This window comes from Anabrus simplex, chromosome 6 (assembly GCF_040414725.1).
Source record: "Anabrus simplex isolate iqAnaSimp1 chromosome 6, ASM4041472v1, whole genome shotgun sequence".
NCBI lineage: Eukaryota > Metazoa > Arthropoda > Insecta > Orthoptera > Tettigoniidae > Anabrus > Anabrus simplex.
The window spans coordinates 186,192,645-186,212,244 of NC_090270.1; the positions used below are offsets into that span (position 1 = coordinate 186,192,645).

Sequence of the window (19,600 nt, forward strand, 5' to 3'; positions counted from 1 at the left end):
CATGAGGTGAAAAACCGAACCAACAAGGCAGCACAATTCTACCATCAAGTAAGGCAGCTGCTGTGCGATGAACAAGTGTCTCTGAAAACAAAGATAACACTCTAGTACATAGGTTCTTTATAGCCTCAAAACCACCACACTGACCAATAAGGATAATTCTAAACTCCAGGCATCTGGAGTTCTCAATTCCAAATTCCTATGCACCATGTACAAAAGACCAGGAAGGACAAGATCAGGAATGAGAATATTACATAAGAAGAGGGAACAGGACATTCTCCTCTGGACAACATCCAGAAATCAATACTGAAGTGGTTTGAACACACAAAAAGGATACTAGCAAATATTACTGCAACAAGACAATTCTAAACAGAGGTGGAAGGAAGTCGACTTATGGGAAGACCGTAAAGAAAATGGACTGATTTAATGAAGAAGGATGTGCTGCAAAGGGGTCAGGATTTGGACAAGTTAGTGGAGGAAGAGTGGTAGAGGGAAAGGATGAGATGGAGGGGGATTTGTACATGACACCCAAGATGGTCAAGATGATGATGATGACGACCACTTATGTCAATTTGCAAACCAAAGCAATTCCTAAATTTCTCAAAGAATTTTGAAATAGTTCGTTGTCCCCCGCTAGGATCCCCAACACTTCAACATTACCTAAATATAACTTTTCCTTGAAGTATAGAACAGTAGGATTATAAATTCTTTTCATTGTTCACATCAGAAGATTAACTAAACTGTTGGATCGATAATAAAGCGAAGCCTAGTTTTAGCACTGTAGGCCAGAATGTTAACACGTAATATTGATCACTTTTTAAGAGATGTATTAACTCCACCTTTTTAATACAAATCGTGTATACATTACATGACCAAAGATAAGTCATGTTAAAAGGTAGGGACAAAGCATGTCCATGAAACATGTCATAACTGCAGCAACATTCACATTCAGTTTCAAACATGTGATCCACTCTAATGTAGATACAGTAGACTAATGATTAACCGAGTCCTGATTAACATGGGCTCCGGGTTAACCAAGGGAACTGTTGAAAAATGAACATACATATTTTTTGTATCAGTGTGGTGCTAAGCGGCATGTGTCAACAAAGTTGAATGGTACTGTAGTGATGCATGGGTGCTGGCCACTGATTAGGTCGACCAGTGGCTGCTGCTAGACCAAACAGTATTGTGCCAAGCCTTGCTGCTGCTAGGTTGAATTTGTAAGAGCTTTTTCATGGTCACATTTTTCCAAGACAAATCCAAGGGTTTCTCTCTTCAGACAGCCATTAAATTAATTATTTATCGTAGGCCTACATATTTTGTTCCTTGGGAACATCTTCAGCTTTGTTACAATGCATACGTGAATATGTTCCCATAGAATGAAACGTACTATAAATAATTAATTTGCTTAAAGCAAATATAAGTATCAAAAAGGTGGATATTTACTTTATTGATTTAATATAAATAAGATTTGATATGGGAAATGAAGCTGATTTCTTGCAAAAACATACCGCTTAGTCGAGCAGCTTGTCTCCTTTTAGAAGACATCTAGTGAAAAATATGTAATTTACACAAATGGGAAAATGATAAAAAATTTGAAAAAACAAGAAAATCATTGAAAAATATGAAAACTATGAAAAATTGAACAATAAAGAAAATAAATCCGAAATAAACTATCAATCCATTAATCTTTCAAGCGGTAATGACGGAATAAATTGGCACAGCCACATGGCTTCGTAAGTGGCCATGACGAAATATTCCGTCATCACATTTTAATGTCTTTCGGCGAAGTGTATGACAACTTATTCCGTCGTAAGGTCTGAGATCGCTTTCTTTTGTGCGTGTATGTTAGTTTCGAGCTTTCCCTCCAGCATCACTCTCCTAAAACCACATGACCGGGCGAAATGCTTTCGTTCCGCGCCCAGCTGGCAGCCAACCAGTACTGGCCATGAACCGCCCGCTAGGCTTCTGAAAGTGGTAGATAGTGCATTATGACAGGTGGCAATTCAGAGAGTGATGTGTCATCTGATAGTGAGACTAATGTTGAAATGTCAGGAGATGGGGAGTGCAATGATGAAAGCAACATAACGGTAGTGATATTCAGCTCGGTGTAGAGAGAAAGATAGGATCTGAATGGCCGAGAATTACATTTATGGCGCAACCTGGACAAAATGTACAAACTGAAGACGTAAATAATCCGCTAGAATATTTCCAATTGTTTATCACTCCTGAATTAGCGGAACTAATATGTTCAACAGCTTTTAGAAAGCACACCAACTTTAAAACTATATTCGAGAGTGAATCAGTGGACTGACATGAATAAAGATGAAATGATGACTTTACTTGCATTCTCTCTCTTACAATGCATTCATCAGTTATCTGACAACAAGAGCTACTTTTCTCGTAGACAGATATTACAGACGCCAATAATTTCGGAGCTGTTCTCTGAAAGAAGATTTCATCTCAAATTCTTATACTTTGTTGATAACAAAGTATACGATGAAGCCTCATGTGGTCCAAAGAAACTCTACAAATTGGATCACTATTCTGGACCACATCAATAGCAGATTCCGAAGTGTGTACACACCCGAAAGTGATGTGTCTGTAGATGAGTCTCTTATGTTGTGGAAGGGAAGTTAGTCGTGGAAAGTTTTCATACCGTCTAAACGCTCAAGATTCGGTATCAATTCATTTGAACTGTGTGAATCTATGTCTGGTTACACGTGGAATTTCTTGGTGTATATAGGAAACGTCATCCAGTTTGATGACTCTCCGAAAAATGAACCTTATGGAACAAAAGTTGTTTCCCATTGCTTTCCTCACTGAGACAGATTCTCTTTCCTTGCCCTCGGCACTTTAATCATTTCAATAACTTGATAGTGGGACTTTCTTTTTTTAAACCTGATGAAAATACCAGACCAATTAAAAGTATCTCACTGTAAGTTCCCGTTGCTTTCCTCAGTGAGCCTGGTGCCTTGTGCTTCGTACTTTGATCTGTTTGATAGTTTAATACATATTCTGTATTTTTTATTATTATTAGGAAATGCATTCAAAGTTGTGTATATATGTTACTTAAGTTTTGGCGATACATTTTACCCTGCATTTTGATTGTACACATTTTAATTAAGCACAATAGTCTACCAGAGGTATTACTCGTTTTTTACAAGTAGTAGTGTAGTAACGATCACAAGGTTGATCGCACAACTCACATATACAGTTATTCCCGGGATCGTGAAAATGCTTGTTCTTGCATACTTTGTGGTGGTACCCATGCACAGCTGATAAACCTGATAAAAATACTATATCTCACTATATGTTACTTCCCAGCACCTTATGGAAAATGTGCCACTGTGTTAGAAGCTACTCAAAGAAACAATGCCAAGAAAAATAAAAATAATTAATGCAATTGAATATTTTTAAATTAAATTGGAGAAAGAAAACTTTAAAATCAGAAATTTGAATTTAATTAATTAACCACTTGCTGATAACCAAGTCACAAGACAATAAGATTCTCCCAATTAAATATGTACATGCATATCCAGAGATCAACTAACAATAGGATGGCAAAATCTTATCTCTAATAAGCAAGGTAACAATGGAACTAAGATTTCATGACATAATAAAAAAAAGCAAAGCAATTAATTTTTGCCAGCTAGAAGGCAAAATTTAGAAAATATCACACAGTGAGGCAAAATTTAAACAAGGCAAAATGCAAATCACACATATAATTAATAGACTTCCTTCAGCGTCCACTAGAAATTTTAAATAAAATATTACATAGCGATTAATAATTCGTGACAAGCACTATAATTCAAAGTTATACTCCAAGAGAAATTTAACGAACAGGAAACTGTAGCTTGTGACAATAAACAAATTATTCCAATATAATAAATTAATCATCAACACAAGACTCAGTACAGTTTAGCAACATGTTAGAAAACCTAGTTTGTGAACCATGAGCAATGGTTGAGTGGCCTAGCGAGTGGTCCTGAGAGTCAGGATTTGCGTCTTGTTCCTTTTTCAAAATTATTTTCATTGCTGTTACCAACAATATCACAAAATCTTGGAAGTTTCACAGCACACGTGTTGAGAACCACTGGGCTAGACCCTCTGCTCCCCTGCTCAAACAGTTTGATATTATTTGCAAGAGTTTAAATGAAAGAGACCTTTACCAAGGTACATTGACTAGTACATGACAGAAACCCTGTTGAGTGAAAAAATTCAGTATTCAATGTCTCATTTGATGATGATGATGGTTGTTGTTTAAAGGGGCCTAACCTCGAAGGTCATTGGCCCCATTGTCTCATTTATGATAAATCCGAGCTGATGGGACAATAAATAAAAGGCATTATCTTTGTTCTTCCCTTCCCTTCATCAGTTATAGAGCTGATGAATTATGTAATAACAATGTTAATGGCTTTACGTCACATTAACTACTTGTTTACAGTTTTTGGAGATGCCGAGGTGCCGGAATTTAGTACCGCAGGAGTTCTTTTACGTGCCATTAAATCTACTGATATGAGGCTGTTGTAGTTGAGCACCTTCAAATAACACCGGACTGAGCCAGGATCGAACCTGCCAAGTTGGGCTCAAAAAGCCAGCGTCTCAACTGTCTGAGCCACTCAGCCTGCCGATGAACTATGTATACCACCACTTAAAATTGGGCCAGCAATTATATTGCACAACAGAAGACTCTACTTTAAATGGACATTTACAGTCTCCTTTTACCTTCAAGTACATCACAAGCACAAACAATTGTAGTGTTTCAATTCTGTTGATCTGCAGGCTTACTTTTCCTCTCAAATCAATGAAATTACTCATCAATGATCTGCATTTAGGGCTGTCGCCTAGATGTCAGATTCCCTATCAATTGTTTACCTAGCTTTTACTGAAATGTTTTCAAAGAACTTGGAAATTTATTGAATCTTACCCTGTATAAGTCATTTCAATCCCTTACTCCTCATACTGTAAATGAATATTTGCCCCAGTTAGTCCTCCTGAATTTCAACTTTATCTTTATACTAGCATGCACCCGCGGTTTCACTGGTGTTTATTACTTCAACCGCATCAGAAGCTATTAATCCGTAAAAGTTGCTTGCTGATGATGCTGACAGCTTCATTTCTTGAAGCAAAAATTGCTCTTCGACACAGCCATGAGTTATCGGTGAAATGCTGTGCCCACGTATGTTAAAAATTTTAGATCTCTATTTCCCGTAGATTTAGCTGGGCACACACACACACACACACACACACACACACACACACACACACACACGCGCGCGCGCGCGCACGCACACACACACACACACACACACACACACACAAAATTCCAGATATTACAGACAGAATGGAAATAGCTTCCTATGGCATGGACTTAAAATGGCATCTTGACTGGTATATGTACAGTAGAACCCCACTTAACCGAATTTTGCTTAACCGAAACCCGGCTTTACCGAAATGCTCTGGCAAAATTGTATTTCAATATTTTGCTTTTACCCTCTCGTTCTTAGCCGTCGATATTATATTTGCTATATGAGTTACATGTGCTGAGAGCTACTAGGCAAACCCTATTTTTATATTATGACTTATGCCAGAATGCACGTGTAGCATAAAACAAAAACAGTTTCTTACCATCTAGTTCATTCCATGATACATTTTTCCTTGAAGAAGCAGGATTTATTATTATTACTGTATTATTATTATCATTATTATTATTATTATTATTATTATTATTATTATTATTATTATTATTATTACTGTATTATTCGTCATGAAGATTATGAAGACTTTGGTTAATGTTGCCTCAGTTGTGGGCGTTTCCTCTTGTTTACTGCTCGGTCTATACTGCAGCTTCTGTCAGGAAATCAGGGAAGTCCAGCGACCCTTCTCTTTTCATATTTTTCTTTCACCCAAGGTCGTTCCACTGGCGTTGCAGTTCTATACTGTAGTTCCAGTGCTTTTCTTACCCTACTGCAAACTAAATTGTTTCATTGTTTCAGACTGCTTCGCGCTTCGTTGAACAAAGCAATGAATCTACACCAGCTGATGTATTGTTGATTAAACAGTGGCGCGACATAGCTGCACAACTGTGCTGCACAAAGAAAATCACTAATTTTATACAATGAGTGACATTATGTAAACATTTTAATGTTAATATACAGTATGCACCTTTGCAACAGAGATTATGCATTTTTATTTTGACATTTAACTTCCAAAAACATTTACCCTGTGTCATCTGAAAAAACACGTCAACCAAAGTGGCTCCACCCCCCCCCCCCCCCCCTTTTTTTACAAAAGTGGCTTTATGCTGCACCGACACATAGGTCTTACGGTGACGGTGGGATAGGAATGGGCTAGGAGCTCAAAGGAAGTGGCCAGGGCCTAAATTAAAGTAAAACCCCAGCATTTGCCTGGTGTGAAAATGGTAAACTTCGGGCTACCAACAGTGGAGTTCGAGCCCACTATCTCCTGAATGCAAGCTCACAGACGCGCGTCCCTAACCGCATGGCCAGCTCCGTCAGTTTACCATTCCTTGTTTATCTATCGTATGTTTTCTCTGAATAACATATACTGAAAGAAAATACGGTTCACGTTTTATTGCTGATATACTGAAATACTCATAGTATTCTCTGAAATTTTAGTGAATAAAATGAATATCGAGTAAATAAGAAATAAATTATTAAAACAATTAAAAGTAATATAAACAATTAATCCAAACAAGTCTTTATCTGTATAAATATTCATCGAACAATAAGCCTATGTTAAAAATTCAGATCTCTGCATGCTGTAGATATGCCTGGACATCGCACACATACACACAGACAAATACTTCCTTTTATGATTATAGATTATGATCTTTTCTATTTTTAAAAGCTCTACACAAGCATACTCATCTACTAAAATCATTCCACGCCATCTCCCCACTGGCAGCTCGAAACATACCACTTAGGGCCGGTTCTACCACCTACTGGTAAAGTAGCGCGGAACTTGCCCTCTGCGTAAAAAGATGTTTCCGTTCGACCACTCCGGGTAGCGCTATCGGCAGCACAAATCGTCGTTACCCGGCACTTAATTTATCGGCCACTTCGAGGGGCCGATAAGACTTTACCTGCCGGGCAAGTTTTGAGAGCTGAACATTATTAGCTGTATTTCTGGTGACATATAACTCAAATTAGCTTAGTATCCTGAAAAAATCATTATACTGTAACAGTGATTGATATTGTATTGCAGGATTTTGAACATTAATGCTTCCTTTGAGTTGCAAGAGTCACACCAGCCTCTCGCATTGATAGCGTAGGGAACACATTTTATACGTCAAGCTTTCGCAAAGAAACTCTAAAAGGATATAAAATCAAAACCTATTTGGAAATAATTTCAAATGGGATTTAATTTTCTACTTTTTCAGTTTTCAGACACCAGGTATAACTTAGTCCTATGTATCCCAATTAACCCAATTTACCTCGTAGCATACTGGCTAACGCACTCAGTTCATAATACGAGGTTTGCAGGTTCAAGTCTTCATTATGACGAATCTTTTTTATTTTCATTATTAGCGTTGTATTAATCTGTATGACTCTTTACATACGTTCTTTTGTTAAGATATTTCATTGAAATGTTTAAACACACTATTATGTCTACTAGGAAAATGCTTGATATGTGTGCTACTTGTAGAAAGTGATGTTACGATTAATATAGCATATAGGACTGTCGCCCAGGTAGCAGATTCCCTATTAGTTGTTTACATAGTCTTGTAAATGATTTCGAAGAAATTGGAAACTATTCCATTCCCGGATTCCTCTTCCTATGATGGATATTTATCCCGATTAACTCTTTAACAGTACCTTCCAACTTTATATTCATAAAGTTAAACATTAGAATGAAATGCGTTATCAATAAATAGAAGCATGTGGAACTAAACGAGGTCACAGAGCTAGTTGCAAATAGAGCATCGTAGAGATACTTAATCAATTCACAGAAGCCTGCAGATAAAATGCTTAAAGGCAATAAGTCCGTAAGGAATATGTGGGTGTATATACGTATATGGAAACGCGTGAAAAAGTGTCAAGAACAACGGCAGGGAATGAAAATAAATGTTTTAATCTAAATTAGAAAGACGATCAAAACCTGCGTACCTTCTATTACGGAGCGAGCGACTTGACCAATCTACTACGAGACTACTTTCCAAAAACGCTGCCTTACATGACAGGTTATAACTGGCGTAAGAAAATGTAATCCTCGAGATTTTAATCCCAATTAGGTATTGATTTTGAGGCTCATAGATTAAAATCACGAAAGCTTGACAATCGTTGTCCATAACACTTAAGACTCCCCTTATTAGGCTTTTTGATGATAATCAACAGATGCAAGCATAGGAAAATAAGACAACTGAAATGAGCTTCATATATCTGACGATAGATAGCACCACACTCAAAAGGGAGAAGTCGCTGAAAATCAGTCTAGCCAACTCCGTATATCAGTGTCTAGCTCCGGGTAGCTACCCAGCGCTTGTGCGGAGGTGGTTGCACGCAAAGCAAAGTACCAGCTGATTTACACCCCCAGGTAGTTTACCTCCCGGGGAGCTGCCAGCCACTTTACCAGCAGATGGTAGAACCGGCGCTTAGTCAAGCATCTCGTTTCCTTACTGCCAAGTTTTCACAGCCCAAAGTTTGAATATTTTCATAAAACTACTCCTTTGTCAGAAATCACCCAGAACAAACTGTGCTGCTTTCCTTTGGATCTTCTCCATTTCTCATATCAAGTAGTCCTGGTATGGGTCCCATACACTGGAACCATACTCTTCGAATTTGCTTTTAAGTCGCACCGACACAGATAGCTCTTATGGTGACGAAGGGACAGGAAAGGTCTACAAGAGGGAAGGAAGGTGGCCTTGATTAAGGTACAGCCACAGCATTTGCCTGGTGTGAAAATGGGAAACCACAGAAAACCATCTTCAGGGCTGCTAGCAGTGAACCATACTCTCATTGGGGTTTCACCAGAGGTGCCCTTTCCTTTACATCCTTAGTGAAACTTCTAAATACTCTCATAACCATGAGATCTGCAACCTTTCTTAACAACCTCATTAATATGATTACACCTAGGCAGGCCCTACTTACAGTGTTCCCCATGAGATACTATCACCCCATCAACACAGTAATTAAAATTGAGAGGACTTTTCCTCTAGGTGAAACTTACAACCTGACTTTTCATTCCATTTACCATCATACCACAACAATGTCTAGGTCTTCCTGCAGTCGCTCACAATCCTGCAACTCATTTGCTACTCTATACAGTATAACATCATCTGCAAATAGCCTTATCTGTGATTCCAGTACTTTACTCATATCATTTATATATATAAGAAAACAAAGATCCAATAATACCGCCCTGCAGGACTCTCCTCTTCATCATTGCAGGATCAGACAACACTTCACCTACTCTAATTCTCTGCCTTCTATTTTTGAGAAATTTAGCCACGCATTCAACCACTTTTTTGTCTAGCCCAATAAACACTCATTTTTGTCAGTAATGTCCCATGATATACCCTATCAAAAGCTTTGGACAGTTGCAGACACAGAAATACATGGTGTCTTAAAATCATCCTCTAAATGAATATGTATCAACAACTTTAAAAATAATTCTAGATGTATTACATGCAGTTCTTGATTGGCCTATAGATATAGCTACCATTACACTACTTCTGTTAAGAAACAGTTTTGGACAAAAACAAAAATATTGATTCCTACATGTAGGCTGCCATTCTTATGATGGCGGTGATTCATGACCTCATCAAATGAGTATCGGAAAATTGCTGCTTATTCAGAGGGAAGAGAACTAATTTTGACGTTCTGACTGCACTGCCATCTAGCCATGAAAGTGGCACTACAACAAAAAATCTGAGTGCACGGTGGTGCACTGATATATACGGTCAAAGTTTCTGTCAATCCTTCAAAAAGAGACGGCCTTAACCCATAACAAAACCTGCAGTATTTGGGGTCATGAATCATCACTATCACTGCAGTTATCTAATGACATATAGGCCTACTGGCTGCCATAAATCAGGGACATACAACAGGTTCTGTTTTAATAACTGTCATCTCCCAGGACATTAGCTGTTATGAAAAGTTTTTGGCCTATAAGAATTTTACTTTTTCCACTGATTAATAATTTTGTCCAAAAGTGTACAATAATAACAAAACTGTTTTTCGGAGAAGTGTTATTTCTCACCTGTCCATTCATATTCCACGTTCCCACAAATATTCGCAATTCACGGTGTGGTAAGGTTCTCTCCAGCTCCAAAGAGCCAAGTAAAGAATTAGCAGCTATGCGCCCATGCAAGAAGTTCCTAAAACAAAAAAAACAAAAAAAAGTTCACTTTCATTCATTCATTCATTCACTATATAGGTAATCTACACCAGATCAGGCTAAAATTTTTAACACCAGCCAAATCATAATATCTACTGTAAAAGAGATACAAACATAATAGTTAGACCATATCAAATCCTTAATACAGTGCACGACCAATTTATTATAATCACACAGATGATAAGTATATTCACTCACAAAATGTATACTACAACCAACCTTTCTCTAGCTTTAATTGTAGGAATTAGATGAAGAACTTGTGCAGCTAACAACGAATGTCTAGCCAAGCTATCCATTGATGCAACAAAGCCACGAACACGAGTGACTGCCATGTTGTTATCATTTGTTGATACACTGTCCCCTTCAGAGAGACCAGTATCACACTTTGTCTTTAGTGGTAAAACTGTATCATGTGATGTAGACCTTGTCTTGTAACGATGTGATTCTGGAGCACTTCGACTAGATACTGGAGACGAATGTCGAAGAGAAGGTGAAGGACAAGAAGATGCAAGGAGATTATCAGCAGAACGTCTCTGAGATAACAACCTTCTACGGAGATGTGATTGAGAATATGATGCTGGAAGGGGAGAGGAATCACAAGAGGAAAGGTCACTTGGAGGAGGAGATATTGGTCCAGTATACACTCCATTACCATGCCTAAAATCAATTTCATCATTGTCTCCACATAATTTTACAAAATTACTTTCCTGAACACCTGACTCAGGAATTAATTTACCATCAAGGGAAGATGCTTTTGAAAGAGTTAATCCCTTTTTAGACTGAGTCTCTAAATCTCCCAATACTTTAGCATTGCCTGCATATTTTGAGCAAGATTCCTCGGTAACACGTCGCTGATATTCAGCAGTATGTGAGTGACTAGATCTTGAACTTTCTGTCATAGCGCAACAGAGTGAAAGTTTTGTACTATTATTATGTTCCTGAGGAGAATCAGAACGCCCTACCTCATTATCTCTAATTCTATCTTTATTAGGATCTAACGGGCAACTAGCCATAAATAACGGTGATATAGGAAGGGATTTACTGTTCTCAAATTGTTTTAAACGCCCATTCTCTGGAGACTTTGATTGTAGACTAATATCTTCTGACTCTGTTGAAAGACAACCAACTCTGGTTTTCTTCTGCATTAACAACCTACATAATGACTTCTTCTTTGGCTTAGATTTAACAGAAGGAACACTCACATCCTCATCATCATCATCATCACAAATATCCATTTTCTCACCCTATGTTTTGATATACCACTGACATGACACAATGACTCATTTGTTATTCAGAAGTAAACTTACTACATGTCAACCGTTAGAAACTGCACATTTTCAAGAGAATCCAGGAATTAAAATAAAATAAGAGACATATGCATCCGTGACTAACATTTGCATCACATTACTAGCTACTGATGTCAAACCAAACCAACGAAAGCCGGCATTCGGTCTTATGTATTCAGTTTTATCTGGCACTTCATCAATACTTTCCATATCCATTATTAGATAATGTTACTGAGCACGGTTATGCAATGAGAAATAGTGGCAAGGGCCAGGTAAATGGGAATATAATACACAAAATCTAACGATCTGTCAAAACGCATCATCTTTATCAATTCATCTCATCCGACAACATAAACATTCCGTAATGTCTAGTAAATGACAACTAACTTCCTAAGAATATTAAAAACCAAAGAGGATATATGAAATGCAAGACAATGATCGATTGAAACAGAGAGGCAAAGAGATTTATTTATCCAAGATTATTGGTAAAATATTACGCTCAAATGAACATAGGCTTAAAAATTTAGATAGAGAAAGGACACAGCAACAACTTTGTATACAATATATATACATATATATGAACAAATCGAAGCTGCTCCATACAGGCGATGCAACTGTACACAGCGAACAGACGAACGCGTTATACAAGAACAAGACGCGATCAGCGCCACTGTGGCAGTGGAGTGACGATAATAGACTAACAGCAGTCTAACAGGATGAATAAAAATGAATTGCACTTCACGAAGTTTCATAAGTCTTCTTCAGGCAGTGGCTTCATTCCCTCCATATATGTCCTCCTCTTCACCAGAAGACGCTGAACCAATCACATTAATTACCTATAAACTGCTCCGTAATACCATATACAGTAGAGACAATACGCGACACTCAGCGAGATATCGAGGGACAGCTATTGCAGCTCTCTCTAGCGGATTGACCTGAGAATTACTGATTCTGTCATAAGAGCACGTGTATTTTTGTGTGAAGTTTTTGGTGTTATTTATGCGTTGTCAGTAAGTTGACATAATTAAATAGTAGCGCGTGTCATTCCTTGATATCTCCTCTCAACATGAGGGGAAAGGTATGTGCTGTGTTTGGCTGCAGTAACTATGAAGTAGAGAAGAATGCGCGGTCTTTGTTCCATTTCACACGTGAATAGAAAATGTAAGTAATATTGTGTTTGCATATATATTCTTCCAGTGACAAAGAGATGTTTGTAGTACTTCATAATCTTCTGGCCTGCTCGACCCATATTTTAACTGGCTTAAAATATAATACGCATATTTTATTGTATAGTCAACACCTCCTAGATAATAAGGCCTCACAACAGCGCTGTGACGTCACGCTACGGAGGCGATCGCAATCCAAAGAAACGCAAAGCATGGTCACACACAAACATGATTTTAATACTTTTAGCTTGTGGAATAACTTATTTACCAACAAATAAAGTTTAAATTTTAAGGGACAGTGAATTATATTGCCGTTATTACCGTATCTTAGAGACTGTCATTAAAGATAAACAACACACTGTTTTAAATCACGGCAGCATTTACAATGTTAACTTACTCCAGGCTGACTTGCAAACACACAGAACTGAAATTCACAAACATACACTGACTGACAGAGCAAATGCAACACCAAGAAGGAGTGGTTCGAAAGGGATGAAAGTTGGGGAAAAAACAGAGACGGCACGGACGAATAATTGATGTTTATTTCAAACCGATATGCAGGTTACACAATGCGCACGGCATCGACTCAGTAGGATGTAGGACCACCGCGAGCGGCGATGCACGCAGAAACACGTCGAGGTACAGAGTCAATAAGAGTGCGGATGGTGTCCTGAGGGATGGTTCTCCATTCTCTGTCAACCATTTGCCACAGTTGGTCGTCCGTACGAGGCTGGGACAGAGTTTGCAAACGGCGTCCAATGAGATCCCACACGTGTTCGATTGGTGAGAGATCCGGAGAGTACGCTGGCCACGGAAGCATCTGTACACCTCGTAGAGCCTGTTGGGAAATGCGAGCAGTGTGTGGGCGGGCATTATCCTGCTGAAACAGAGCATTGGGCAGCCCCTGAAGGTACGGGAGTGCCACCGGCCGCAGCACATGCTGCACGTAGCGGTGGGCATTTAACGTGCCTTGAATACGCACTAGAGGTGACGTGGAATCATACGCAATAGCGCCCCAAACCATGATGCCGCGTTGTCTAGCGGTAGGGCGCTCCACAGTTACTGCCGGATTTGACCTTTCTCCACGCCGACGCCACACTCGTCTGCGGTGACTATCACTGACAGAACAGAAGCGTGACTCATCGGAGAACACGACGTTCCGCCATTCCCTCATCCAAGTCGCTCTAGCCCGGCACCATGCCAGGCGTGCACGTCTATGCTGTGGAGTCAATGGTAGTCTTCTGAGCGGACGCCGGGAGTGCAGGCCTCCTTCAACCAATCGACGGGAAATTGTTCTGGTCGATATTGGAACAGCCAGGGTGTCTTGCACATGCTGAAGAATGGCGGTTGACGTGGCGTGCGGGGCTGCCACCGCTTGGCGGCGGAGGCGGATGCGCCGATCCTCGCGTGCTGACGTCACTCGGGCTGCGCCTGGACCCCTCGCACGTGCCACATGTCCCTGCGCCAACCATCTTCGCCACAGGCGCTGCACCGTGGACACATCCCTATGGGTATCGGCTGCGATTTGACGAAGCGACCAACCTGCCCTTCTCAGCCCGATCACCATACCCCTCGTAAAGTCGTCTGTCTGCTGGAAATGCCTCCGTTGACGGCGGCCTGGCATTCTTAGCTATACACGTGTCCTGTGGCACACGACAACACGTTCTACAATGACTGTCGGCTGAGAAATCACGGTACGAAGTGGCCCATTCGCCAACGCCGTGTCCCATTTATCGTTCGCTACGTGCGCAGCACAGCGGCGCATTTCACATCATGAGCATACCTCATTGACGTCAGTCTACCCTGCAATTGGCATAAAGTTCTGACCACTCCTTCTTGGTGTTGCATTTGCTCTGTCAGTCAGTGTATTTCAATTGAAATAGGCACTGAATAGATAGTAAATGATTTTAAAATAAAAAGAGAACGCATAAAATTAGTTTAGGCCTAACATGTAGACTGTACTACAAAAATATGATACACTAACTTCACATTTATTTACAAACTTCCATTTTGCGAAAATTTAGAAGGTCACTGAGTTAATAATATTAAGGAAGAGGAGCATAACATTCACCTGGTCTGTAGGTAGGCCTAGGTCCAAATTATAACACATTGGCATTAAAGTTAATAAGATATACATCAGAATATATCAAGCATGCTAGTAATGCAAAACGACTTCGATACTTTTGCGTATTACATGAATACTGTACACACCCATTTAGAGAAAATTAAAGACTTTCTTGAATTTGTACAATGTTTTATGGATTCATTAGTTTTGTTCCTGCAGTAGTTATTTATTAGAATAGTTGTACACTTCCAAATAATGTTGTAATACAAGTATTCTGAAGTGTGTTCCCTACATTCATTCCCGTCGTCTATACATTCATCAGCTGAGAGAACAATTTGCAGGGTCACATCACTTACATACTTCTTATGGTTATTTAAGCTAAGAAATTTTCTCTCACTTTCTGGCCTCAACATCATTTTTATGATGACATATGTGTATGTAACTAAGTGTACAGCTGTTTCTGCAGGATATTTCAAATTGCCCCTATTGAGGCTGTCAATAACATTATGATGACTATTTCTAACAGTAACATCTTTCAAAACTAAGAAATATGCACAGTAATTAGAATTTAATTTATTGAGAAGAGAATGACAACAATAACCTGCTATGTATGTTAAAATACTTGCAGCACCAGATGTGCTGTCAAGATCTGAGTCTGTTACATTGAGCTCGCCTGTAAATGTTTGAAATGAGGAAACTGCACAATAATCATGATCTGACAGTATATCTTCATCAACAATATCATTTACAACAATTTTCCTACCATTAGAAATGGGCAGTTCAATTGAATTAAAGATTCTTATTTTTTTCTCAATTTCAAACACCTGTCTAACAGAAACATGGTAATGGCCACCTGCAAGTTGCCTGTATTCACCAAATCGTGCCTCTAATGCATCTGTCTGAAACTTTCCAGGAAGAAAATATGACCATTTCAGTACTTCAGAACAAAACTCTGTTAGCTGTATAAGGCAGCGAGTTGTTTGAGTTGCGTTTGACTAGTCAATTTGCCACATTTCAGACCTAGATTACCCCAGTGATCTAACCATTGAACAAACTTCATTAAAAAACCCTTCCATTCATCACCAGGTTTGTTGGTGAGAGGCTGTTGAAATTTATCATTAAGTCTTACACCTTTGAAAGGGGTCTTTACATTAACAATATGCTACCAGGTAATGATTACTTTTACAAATTCAGCTGTGTCCTCATATGATGTTAAATCGTGCTTTTCTCCTACAACTAGTAAAGCATTTACTATATGGTCATTAAACAACTGACACACATATTTCACATTTTTTCTTTCAATTGAGCCAATTATTTCTGATGCATTTAAATAAATGCACAGTGTCAATGAGATAAAAAAGAGACTTGTTAGGCTTTCCAGGATTGCAATACTCAATTTTAAGTTGAGGTGGATTTGAAAATTTTGACATTGCTTTGGTGTTGAGAGTATTATTATCAGTCACAACAGCCAGAACATTAAATCCCATAGGTTCCAAACCAACAATAACCTTTGACATGATACTGTGTAAATCATCACCTGTTAACTTGGACACAGGGAGAATATGAACTATTATACTTCCTCCTTTGATGATAAAATGCTCTGGATCATAAATACATGTGCTAATGTAGCAACATTGGTAGTGTTAGCACATGAGCCTACAATGTTTCCTCCCTTGAAGTCCATGTATGGCTTCATGTGAATTTCATCTACCATCAAAGTTACAAATTTGTCATTCTGTTGAAAACCTTGAACTTTCTGTTTTATAGATTCCAGAAAATAATCTATTCTAATATTGGGCTACCATTCAGACTGGAACATACCCTTTTCAAAGTACTAACATGTGGCAAAATTAAATTACTTCTATGTCTCATACATTTGTAAGCATGAGGAGAAATCAGTTGGAAGATTGAACAAATAACAAGAAAATCATTATCACACTCCCTTTTGTGTTTAGGAACTAAGGAAAGTTTTAACTGTGATTTTATTAAATTAAACGTGGGGTCATCTTCCTCAGGGATCATTTCACCCACTAGGCCTAGAATTAACTTATTCGTTGTATCTTTCTGCACACTGTTTCACTCGTTCCCTGTAATGTAGCTATCGAATTTTGTAACTAAAGAATGTACTTCATTTGTGTTGGTAATTTTGTCTACATTAGAAAATTTACACTGCAATAAAACCACTTTAGAATACACTTTTGAGGTCATGTCCTCTTCAATTATTATATATGCTATGCAATGTGGTTGCTTTAATGTATCCATGTACAGAAAAATTACTTGCATTTCCTTCACAACAGTACACCTACATATGTAGGTATGTAGTATAATAAATCTAATTCGGGTAACAATAATAATTTATCCCTTGATTGTAAGCTAACATAACCTCATATCTTACGAGAGTAAACATACCTACATATCACCAGTTGCTGCGTGTAGTTAAATACCTAATAGGCCTATGTGCATTATGATTATGTGAGAATGTAAAAGTAACAGTTACTCACCACCGAGTAATTAGTAACTCTGTAATCTTGTCTTGGAATTGCACGTAACCATCTCTGCTGCATAACCTCATCTTTCGGAAACTTAAACACATGGACTTTGATATCATTATCGTAATTTCCCTTGCAGTATGGCACACAACACTTTAGCACCATTGTACACAACGATTCGCAACTGGTACAATTAAAATAATTAAAACACTTCTACATAATTGCACCGACACATGGCCACACTCATTGCTTTCTTAACACTGAGAAGGTTCAAGCTTGCCTCCGCCTAGTGACGTCACGGTAGACATGCGGAACCGTTGTGAGGCCTTATTATCTAGGAGGTGTTGGTATAGTGCAGCAGTTAACCTTCAATACCAATGTGTTGTTGTAGGTGTGATCTGTGGGTTTGATTTAATTCAGGAAAATACCTATGGATATAAGTGTGGCTGGTTGTGTTCCAAGTTACCCCATTTGGAATGCCGTAATGCGTTGTCAAGCACTGAAGAAAATATGGGTGGTTTAAGAAATGAACATATTTTGTTGAAACAATATGATGATGCAAATTTGCTTTACCCTAATGTAATGGCATTGTGGCAAGTATTGCTTATAGGGAAATTTTGAATGACTTAGAGGCAAAATTTATAGATTTTCTTTCTGTTAGTAGACTTCAAGTTAAAAGGAAAATTGTCCAGCTCTTAAATGTAAACTCATGGAATCATGTGTGTAAGGAATGTGCCGATATTTTTGCTGATAAGTGTCTTAATATGATGATACAATGCTTTTAAATGAGAAAAAAGAAAAATCTAGCCCTGAACGTTCAGGCAGGAATTCTAAAGCTAAAAACGTAATGCATAAATGAAAGAACAAGCCCTTTCACAGCAGTCCATTTCACATCTTGATTACATGTCTAATTTTAGTCTTTAAATAATAACCTGTTAAATAATCCTTCATTCACTTATCCAGAATTGCTTTAGCAACTTTGAAGTTAATATCTTAGTAACACTTTCTTTCTAGACGTACCGTAATTTATTTATCCATTTCCGTATATACATTTCCATTGCTATTTGAATTTAGCGCGAAATTTCAGGTCAAGCCCCTAGGAGCGCCACTTGCGACTTGTGTCCCATTTTAACAAGGCCAAATCCGGAAGTGTCGCGTATTGTCTCTACGTATTTCGTAATACCGTCGAACTCTCACAGTTTGCTCTCTCCCTTCAATAACTGGTCAATACGCCTGTAATTCTCGTCCGTTACATGAAGAAGTTCTTCGTTAAGTAAGGCATGCTAATTCCTTAACTTATAAGGTGTGATGTTCATTGCTAAGTAACCTTTAAAAATGTACGACCAGCCCTTGTCCCGTTTCTCCGCGAAGTCGGGTATGAAATGAGATGAATATTCGTAGCGAGTTTGTATGACAGGATGCCCCTCCTAACGTCAACCTAATCAGAGGAGTTAATGAGTTGAAATGAATGGCATGATATAAAAAGGGTCAATTGCGCACAATGTGCAAGTTCGCGTACTCACACACAAAGAGCGACCTGTTTTTACATAGCTCCATGTAGTTCTGCCACATTTCTGACAGCATAGCGAGAACAAACACGAGCCTGCGGTTCATAGAAAGTCTTATCGAAGCAGATCATGCAAACCTGGTAATAGTAAGATTCATGGGCGCCCATATGAAAGTTTCTAGCTGGGGGCCCACACCTAAAGGTACGTATTTTTTTTTTTTTTTGCTAGTTGCTTTATGTCACACCGACACAGATAGGTCTTATGGCGACGATTTAATATTTTTAGATAAATGGCGATTTGTATTGTGCGGTAGAATATCCCACGGTATCCCCTGCCTGTTGGTGGGGGACGGTACTACCGCTTTTACGTAATACTGACTTTTAAACCATTTTCTTGAAAGGAAAACTCGTGACTACCCTATATTTTTTCCTTTCCCTGAGAGCTAGAGGGGGGGGGGGCACCTTTCCCCCGGGAATGGGCACCCTTGGTAAGACTCAGTTTGTAGTTGGCCCTTGTCCATACTCGATTTATCATTTGATCGGCACAGTAAAATTCTGGCCAGGTTTCCTTTCTCTTTTGTTCCTTTCTACCCACTGTGACCTGGATTGCAGGAATAACTGTGGTGGATTACAGGAATAGCTTATTCCAAAGAGCTAGAATATAATACAGCAGCGGCTATAGCAGCACGATTAGCGCTCCGGGTTGAGCCAAGCAACTTTACGGCCGC

The 19,600-nt window shown here is 38.8% G+C and overlaps 1 protein-coding gene across 1 annotated transcript in view; it reads right to left on the reverse strand.

Annotated features, from left to right (window-relative positions):
• INPP5E (Inositol-3-phosphate synthase) overlaps nt 1-12,000 on the reverse strand; it is an 81,383-nt gene extending 69,383 nt beyond the window's left edge. The window contains exons 1-2 of the mRNA XM_067149179.2: nt 10,579-12,000; nt 10,222-10,339 (exon numbers count right to left, since the gene is read on the reverse strand). Coding sequence (XP_067005280.2) covers nt 10,222-10,339; nt 10,579-11,594 — 1,134 coding nt within the window. The 5' untranslated portion in view covers nt 11,595-12,000. The remainder of the gene's footprint in view (nt 1-10,221; nt 10,340-10,578) is intronic.
• Between the last annotated feature and the right edge of the window lie 7,600 nt (nt 12,001-19,600).